This window comes from Pocillopora damicornis, chromosome 14 (genome assembly GCF_964200805.1).
Source record: "Pocillopora damicornis chromosome 14, jaPocDami1.2, whole genome shotgun sequence".
Lineage (NCBI taxonomy): Eukaryota > Metazoa > Cnidaria > Anthozoa > Scleractinia > Pocilloporidae > Pocillopora > Pocillopora damicornis.
This window is the reverse complement of record NC_142683.1, coordinates 2435903-2444832: the sequence shown is the minus strand read 5'-3', so window position 1 is coordinate 2444832 and position 8930 is coordinate 2435903. Positions and strand designations below refer to the sequence as shown.

The 8930-nt window shown below is 37.3% G+C and overlaps 1 protein-coding gene and 1 long non-coding RNA gene across 2 annotated transcripts; both read right to left on the bottom strand.

Annotated features, from left to right (window-relative positions):
• Positions 1 to 658: 658 nt before the first annotated feature.
• Positions 659 to 2050, bottom strand: LOC113664264 (uncharacterized). Its single transcript, XR_003445617.2, has 2 exons — positions 1873 to 2050; positions 659 to 1048 (listed from the first exon to the last, which is right to left on the bottom strand). It is a non-coding gene; the product is annotated as an uncharacterized LOC113664264 (long non-coding RNA).
• Positions 2051 to 2296: 246 nt separating this feature from the next.
• On the bottom strand, positions 2297 to 8693 carry LOC113664265 (kelch-like protein 4). Its single transcript, XM_027179861.2, has 8 exons — positions 8366 to 8693; positions 7431 to 7727; positions 6444 to 6560; positions 5600 to 5709; positions 5077 to 5335; positions 3985 to 4070; positions 3712 to 3804; positions 2297 to 2976 (listed from the first exon to the last, which is right to left on the bottom strand). Exons 1-8 carry the CDS (start codon positions 8657 to 8659, stop codon positions 2775 to 2777), a joined length of 1458 nt encoding a protein of 485 aa, XP_027035662.2. The 5' UTR covers positions 8660 to 8693; the 3' UTR covers positions 2297 to 2774.
• Positions 8694 to 8930: the final 237 nt, after the last annotated feature.

The following is an 8930-nucleotide window of genomic DNA, read 5'->3' as shown; positions in this document are numbered from 1 at the left end:
ATCACACACATAAAGAATTTATGTGTGTTGCTAGGAGCCCATCTCCTGGTAACAAGCTCACGCACTAAGTTTCTGATGCTTGTATCATAATCAAGCCCCACCACTTTTCCCTGGGGACGGTGAAGGGGATGACCTTCTCATAAAATTAATGCAAATCAGAAATGTATGGTTGAAGTCAGAATCGAGTTCTTACAAATTTAGGTCTAAATAAAAGCATAGGACTCGTTACCGAGTCAAGTTCAGTTTAGATCAATTACTCAACATTTGTGACAGCCCCAATATATGTGCTTAAGCTTCAAGCCAAATAAAAACTTTGCTAAAAAAGGGGTGAGAAATGTTTTTCTAACTCCATAATATTTTTACCAAAAATTCTGAGTAACAAGCTCAAGCAATTGAAGATTACAACCCAATTATCTGAGTATTAAAAGGAAGTTGTGTGACATGACACTTACACATTACCAGTTAGGTTAAATAGGAGACATAATGATTGAAGTGATATGTTTTAGGGTAGACTGCACTAAATTTGTGAAGTGGTGACTGTTGATGATAATCAACAAAAGAAGGATTTGATGATGGAGAGTAGAGTGTACCCCACAAGTTCAGCACAGTATGAATGTAAAAAGTGTGAAACAAGAGTCAATGATTACAATCAAGCACCTTAACAAGATCTTAAACAGTTTACTGTACTCTGTGATTACTCAGATACATTCCAGAAAAACAGTCAAATCATCCTCAACAATTTACTGTGAGTTTCATTATACACCAAGGTAACAATAAAACTCAGTGCAAAATTCCTAAAAAAGCCATACACCATAACAGTTCATCAAAAGTTCTTTACAAATTCTTTCTAGTTAGTCACACTTCCACAATTTAGTAGTCAACATAAATGTAAACAAAAGTAGCTGGTCTTTGAAATAAATGGTATCATGGCACCAATCCCTCGTCAATGTTCGCTGAGTGGTTTGTCACGTGTAAGCATCAGATAAATTCCAGGGCCCAGGATTCCAAAGAAAAAGGCAGAAAAGGCTGCAACATGTTGAACAGGAGTCTGTTGAGAAAAGAAGTGTCACCATGTGATAAAATACATGTATTAATTTTATATTCAAATTTACACTGCTACAACTAGTCCCACTTTGCATAGCTTTAGGTTATTTACGGCACCAAGTGAGCTGGTATTCTCCTAGCAGGCCACACTTCTTTGCTGGTATGAACTTCAAACACAATTTTAAGGGTGGTATTGGTATCTACATAAAGAATTTTATGTGTCACTGCTGTATGGGGTTTGTTCAAGGTATGGTTCCCCTGAAGAATTCCCTAATAAGTAAATTACAATAGAGGAGTAGTGACCTATATTTGAAAGTTGTCCTTGAATGATAGTTGTTGTTAAAAGCATTTTAATTTTTCTCTGTCTGTCTTCGCATGTTGGAAGTTCCAATGAATACAACACGATAGACACAGACAGTTTGAGACCCAAGGACTCTACGCTTTGACCTCGGTTGGGTCAAAACTGGCTTGATGCTTTAAATAGTAGTTTTCCTTTCATTAAACACGAAATGAAAATTATCCATTCTCATTTTTAAACGAACATCGACATCGATAGCTCGACCACAATTTGCGATCTTATCAAGGTTATATAATATTGCCCCTCTGAAAGTTAACGATATGGTATGTGGTGTATTTTGACCGCATGAAACATTTTACAACACTTCTCATTACGGCAATCAGTGTAAAACATGATAGGTAGAAATATTAAACATCTATTTCAATCATCATTCAGTCATTTATGAAGCTAATACAATCCTACAATTCGTGGAAGAGGTTTAGACCCGTGAAGAGCATTCAACAATTTAAGGAACTACGACAAGATCTCACCAGTCTTTCGGGAGTTTCTGGCCTTCTCCCAGTGCTCATGGCTCTTCTTAGTAAGCCCATCCTCATTGTATTACAAGCTCGTTGAAGAAACATTGTTTAATGTCTACCGATTGACTCCTTTAAAACAGAATCCTTATCCGACAGATGCTGTGCTTCACGTAAAACAAGATGGCGGAGGGGAACAATATTTATCGAAAAGCATCATGGGTAGGTTTAGAGGCTCAGTCCCTCTCGGTCGTAATTTGCTGAGTATTCGTAATTTGACGGGTCAAACAAAATGTGCAACTCTTTTATCAGGCAGCATATATATATGAGTCCTCAAAAGTTTCTGCATAGAAATTTTTCTCTTTCAGCCACCATATTTGACCGTTAACTGCTCTCTATGGCGACTGAGAATACAAAACAAGTTTTATCAACAAATTCTATTACCAGTAATACTTTTCTTTTATTACAATTGATTTTAAATATAACATACTGCTATCATATACAAGTATGCAAAAACACATAATTATAATGAGTAACAAGCATTGAAATAAAATTTTCCTCATGTATTTTACAAACACCTTGTCCATGTGCATTATGAAAAGAAGACATGATCAACTCTGTTGTGTAAACTCTTATACAATCCAATGTTTGAAGGAGTTTTGATGCCTTAGCCTTCTCGGATCGATATCAGTATCTGGGAAATGGCCCACCAACCCCTCCCCTAACCCAACAACAGTCAATTGATAACAATTTAGGGTGAATGTTGGGTTAGGGGAGGGGTAGGTGGGCCCTTGCCCAGATACTGATATTGATCTGCCTTCTCGAGGTAACATGATTCATGTAGAAATTTGTTACATCACTAATGAAAAGATTATCTTTCTAGTTACATGTAAAACATCTTTTTCTGGCTCCACTCATTAGACTCTTTCATAAAGTGGCTCTGCCTTCAAACCAAACACTTCATAGTCTTTTACTGTGAAGTTGTAGTCTCCCATGAGAAGACTGGTTGAGGCCTGCGGACCATCATAGGAGTGAGGTAAGTTTGAGTAGGACTCAGGCCTCTCGTGACACTCATCACTGATACACAGATCTGCCCCTGCCCCAAACATGGGTCCATATCTGACAGAGAGAAAAAAATGATAAATATTAGATATAAAATTTCTTCCTAAAACTGATTCTGACTATGGTCTGCCAGACCTTCATCTTCACTCTGAAGAATGTACTAAGCTTGATTCTCAAATAAAACAAATATACAGAACAACTTAGAATAAAACTTACAAAACAAGTCACCACAACTTTTCAGTCTCAAAAAAAAAAAAAAATTATACATTTTTTGCAAGTTTTAACCCTTTAACTCCCAAGATCTGATCGTTAATTCTCCCCTCTTGCTACTACACATTACCTTGTGAGTTAGTTATGAGAATTTGTTGCGAGATCAAGATAACATCTTCTGCCTGATTAGTTTGTGTTTTCTTATTACCTGTTTGTTGGATAATGTATGGGTATTTTTTGATGGAGGTACATGTTAATCACTTCTGGGAGTTTAAGGGTTGAATAATTTGATTTCTTTGGGGTTCTTTTAAATTGAATGAGCGTAGCTTTCAATATAGCCTGTGGTGTAATTTTTTTCCATTTCACAGTTGAATGGAGACAAGTGCAAGGCAAATATAAATTGCAAGTTATACACAAGGAGAGGAGCCCCAAAAAATAATGCATTGACTCACACTTCACACTTGCCTTGTGCTAGCCTTCGTTTGACTGAAAAATGCAAAAAAAAAGAAAGAAAACCTAATCTGCAGGCTACTTTCAACACTTAAATGAAAAATTAGCTAAAAGTTATTTTTGTCAACAAACCTTGGATGATGTAGAGTAGCATATTTAGGATGTGTTACATCATACTTGGTTGGAGGAACACCTTCAGAATTCACCAGTGTAAACAAAAATGCCCTATTAATCATAGGTAAAAAACATTACGAAATGTAGATTGGAAGAAACTCCTAGAACCTTTGATCGTATTTATGGGTTTAATCTAAATAAAAAATATATTTATGAATAGAATGTTACCATAAAAGTCAGGACATTTCATAGGTAAAACAATTTTCAGCAAATTTTAAACAAGAAACCCACCTTTCAGATGGCATGTATTTTCCACGAGGAATATCACTTCTCCATGGCTGATCACTGTATCCACCACAAACATTTCCATTTGTTCCCTGAGATATGATGTTGACATGAGAATGCATGAAAGAGAAAAACTGGCTTGTAAAAACAAACTATAAGGGAGTTCTGAGGTCTGAAACCTCAGACTTAGTTCCTGGGAACTTCCAGAAATTAAAGGGATGCATGAATAAAGTTCTACATGATTGACTCAATGTCAAATTATCTTTATGTTTCACAAGGAAAGAGACCAGCAGTAAAAGATATTTGTTCTTCATAACAGAAATCTAAAAGATAAAACTAGAGGGTAATTCAAAAGGCTTACTTGTACTTATATCTTCAGGGTGTGAAATTGCACCTAAAACAATTGCCAATGCAACTAAATTTTTCACTTTGGCGACCAAATCCTGAAAATCAGTCGCCAAATTGGCGACTGGAATGTTTCATCATAACCTTACCAAGAGATATAAAATTAAAAAGATTTGCAAAGACAAATCAGCGGCAAACTTCCTCATTAAGTCTGTTTCCAAAATGCAGCACATGCATATTGATCAATAACTAGATGCCATCATGGATTTAGGTGGCCTTGAACTTTGTCTATCATCCATCCTAGTGTCCACTTTGTAGTATGTTAAAGATAATTTTGGAGGGTCTATCTAGAATGCTGATGGCATAAAAAAGGTTTTGTTTGTTTTTGAAAATGGCGACCAACTTTTTTTGAATTGGCTACCACTTTGAAGAATTTAGGAGCCAGGGGCTATCAGAAAAAAAAATTAATTTCATGCCCTGATCTTAAGTTGCACTGTCAGAAATATCCCTGGAAAAGTTTTTGCCTTAACCTTTTCACTCCCATGAGTGACCAAGACAGAATTTCTCCTTACTATATCTGTACCATATCATGTAAACAAGTGATGAGAATTAAGAAAAATATCAATTATGGGATTACTAAATGATCTGATACCAAATTCTCCAAACTGACATAATGAGAATCATTTGGCAGACTGTAAGGAGAATTGCTAATGAAATCTTGGGAGTTAAAGGGTTAATTTTATATTTACTCACCAGAACAACTGTAAATGTGGGTGAATGTCCATCACACTTTGTATGAAATGCTACAGCTGAAAAGCCATCCTTTGAAGCTTTGTAAAGTAACTGCCATTCCTGATATTCATTCCCAAACCAAGCATTGAGCATGTTTTGAAATTTGAGGCAGTCCTTCGTTAGCAAAGTTGAACTATGGAACAACTTTTGAGAAGCTCTTGGTCTTAAACGGGGATCCTCAGCTTTTCTGAAATGGGTTGGCACTGCTGCAAAGCGATACCTTAGAAAAACATATTGTCAGTATTAAGCACTAAACTCTGCTTTCACATGTTTTTTAAACTGAAGCACAACATTTTGCACAGTGTGTTTTCGCCCTGAGTGAGAACATAGATAACATATTATTATATTTAGAACACTGGCAATTTTTAAGGAGATACTAAAACAGGATTAGTTTCAGGAGTAGCAGAAAATTGACACATCGTCATCTGGTGAAAATTGAATCAAAAACAAGATTAATTACAATAAACAAGACAATGAAGCTTACCTTTCTAAAGACACCTCCATAGGGACTACTCCAGTCGGTTCCACTTCTTCAGCGTACACACTGCTGTCAATCAACAGCAGTTTGATGTGTTCAATAACACCTGACATTGCCTTAAATACAAAAGTAAGTAAACAACATGAATTAGTAACTCTACTAGATGAATGTGCATTATGGTAGTTGTATTTACTGGATTAAACCTTTGATCCCCAAGAGTGGCCACCATCGCATTTATTCTTATAATAGTACCCCTGAAACACGCAGTAATGTCACAAGAGGAGAGAAAATGATTATCAGTTAAAGAAGCTCTTGATTGTTAAACAAATTCTCTTTGTCAGCACCTTGGAAAAAGTATAGATAACAGTATGGAGAATATACACATTGATATTAGGGCGTAAAGGGTTTAACAACACACATACATACACAAACAACTTCCCCACTAAAGCACCATCTTGATGAGACAACCTTGTTTAATAAGGAGATTTAAAAAAGAAAAATTAAAATACATAATTCTACTTGAATGGGAAAAAGTGTACAATTCCATTTGGGTAGGGTGGGCTCATCTCCATTGATGAGGTGGTAAAGCAAGGGTATAGCTGGAGGAAGGGGGTGGGAAGGGGGGTTCTGGACTACCTTTGCCTCTCACAGGCACCCCAGAAAACCTTTTTTGGTCACATTAAGTAAGACATGGCATGGGGGTCAACATGACAACCTGGTGAGTACCCCCTGACACAGTGTGACCCCCCTTAAAGAAATACTGGCTACACTCCTGTAAAGGGAAAATGTGACAACACTTTGGATGATGATGGTGGGTAATAAACAAATAGGCTCAGTGTAAATGGCACACCTCTTTAATCTTCTTGTTCTCCTCTTCTGTCCACTGACTGGTTGGCTTGTTTACCCTGGTTCCCCTTTTTGCCCAAAGCAGAACAGCTCGCCAAAGCTCTTCTTCCGACACTGCAAACTTTGTGCAGGAGGAGAGTGAAAATAAAGCCTACTGGTAAGTCTAAAATTGGGGATGGCCTCGGGATGAAAGTTGTACCATAGGAGCCAAGTAAAACAACCACCCTCAATTAATTGGAAGAAAAATTCATGCCAGCAATTATATAGCTTGCAGTGCAGGCATCTTATAAGGGTGAGTTAATGTTATAAGTTTGCAATTGTTTATCCCACCAGCCATGTTTGATTTAGTGTAAGAGTGGATGGTGGGGTATGGGTGGGGGAAAGGCAAATATTTACTCCCCTATCCCCATCCCTCTCCTTAATTTTGACTGTTGCACACCCCCTTCGTGCAATTTTCTTTCTCTCCCAAGCCTTCAACTGCCATTAAAATCAAAGATGGCAGGTATAATTTTTGCTGAGAAAATACTGAGCATTTGCTTGCCAAAATCATGCCTGCTCTGCAGACTTGCAATAATAGTCTCTAAATGATGACACTTTCCCTTAAAATACAGGTAGATATTCAAGGAAGGTACCAGATGAAAAGGCTAGAATATTTATTTGAGACTTTTTTTCTCAGTTCTTAAGTTTATGTCCGTGGAATACACAGGTTCCCCTTAATCATGGTGTGGTGAAGAGGAGTTTGCACTGAAACCACACAATAACCTGTTCCAAGCATTTAGAGAGCAAAACCAAGCAAAATTAAAATTTTGGGTTAGGTTACAATCCCACCTAAACTTCTCTCAATTTTTTCACTCAGTTACAACTATGGTGGCATTTACAATTGCGCTTTATTTTACTGACCAAACACTTGGTACAGGTTACCACACAAAGGCTCCTCGACCCTGACTCTTGAAGTTTGAACACCATCAACTGTTAAACTTGTCACATGTACCTGTTCACTTGACACAAGTCTGATCATTGCTGGTTTAGGAAGGAGAAGAAACCCTTCAGTTTTTACAACCTCTTCAGCATTTTCCTCCATAAATCCAATGCATTTATCCACAAGTGAAGACATGCCCCTTGCATTGAATCCCCTGGAAAGCGACATTGCATCTGCTAGAAATTCTGAAGCACTTTCAGTACTCAGATTGTCCATAAAATACTGTTCACAGGCTAACTGTAAATCAGTTATTTCCATATCCTCTGCTATTCTCAGCATTTCAAAGGCTGTGCGACTGTGAAGTTCAACCTAATAAAAGTGGTCTTTTTTTCAATTTGGGTCATCAAAATCAGGTGTAATCGTGAAGAACAACTCCCTAAAAAGAACCTCTTGGCCAACTATTGGCCAAAAGTTAACCCAATATTTGCCGCCAGTTTTAAGGAAAACATCTCAGCTAGGTAATCTGTCAGTAAGTTTTTGGTAACACTAGTACCATACTGCCTTATTTATTATCCAAACTTCAGTGGATAGAGACCCTACATGAATTCTGGGGTATATCAAAAACTGACAAACGGGAGCTGTTCTTCATTATTACCAAATCAAGACCATAATAGCTGAAATATACGAATTTTACATCTAGCACCGAATTTTAGGAGTAGAAGGACGCGAAAGGCATGTGTATCAAGAAGCAGATTTCTTATTCTGACAGCTAGAAAGCTGTTTTAAGTCCGAGAGTACAAAAACATTTACCACTGAATGAAAGTGGCTTGAGGTTAAATTTTTATAATCTACAACGCTCATACGATCTAAAGATAAAAAATTCATACCCTGTATACATAGTTTCGCGTCACTAAACAAATAACTTCACTGCTTGTTATTCGATGTTAAATATACACAAAGTATGTACAACAATCAAAATCGATTTTTAATCGCATTTTACGAGTTACCTTTCCGGTATACAAAAACTTCAAAACCTCGCGGAACACATCAGGTCGGAATTCGGGCTTTCTCACGGTCAACTGTGAATGAACCGCTTTAGAAGACCACAGCTCTCGTTTTCTATTCTGGAAATGTTTACATCTTGTTACCAGTATAAGCCTGTGAGCGTATATTGCAGTTTCATCATGGCCTACTAGAAACAATACATCTGCAGAGTCCCGATCGTCGATTAAATTTTGCAAATCAGACAAAAGCGCCTCTACTCCGAGCCAAGTCTTGTCCTTGGCTTGGAAGGAATCCATGTTAGGTTGGCAAACAGGGTAAAAACAACCAGGCGACTTACGCGCTCCAATCAGTACCAACTTTCCTCGGTCATTACATGCATAGGCCTGCAATATGTACTGAGTGCAGGGAACGCTTCTTACATTTACCAGAATTGCTATTTTTTCCTATTAAAGGTTTCGGCCACTCAAAGGAAAAATAGGGAACACATTCACATATGAGGAAATTTTTATCAGTAGTTAAATTTTTTTGATCCAGCCAATCTAGTTGGCGTAGATGAGTGTTTTTGCA

What these genes read in the sequence shown, in the direction of transcription:
- LOC113664265 (XM_027179861.2), bottom strand. Translation starts at nt 8,659, where the DNA reads ATGGATTCCTTCCAAGCCAAGGACAAGACTTGGCTCGGAGTAGAGGCG. An exon ending in AGTTTTTGTATACCGGAAAG is followed by an intron (nt 7,728 to 8,365) that starts GTAACTCGTAAA and finishes CACTTTTATTAG; the next exon opens with GTTGAACTTCACAGTCGCAC. An exon ending in GACTTGTGTCAAGTGAACAG is followed by an intron (nt 6,561 to 7,430) that starts GTACATGTGACA and finishes TCCTGCACAAAG; the next exon opens with TTTGCAGTGTCGGAAGAAGA.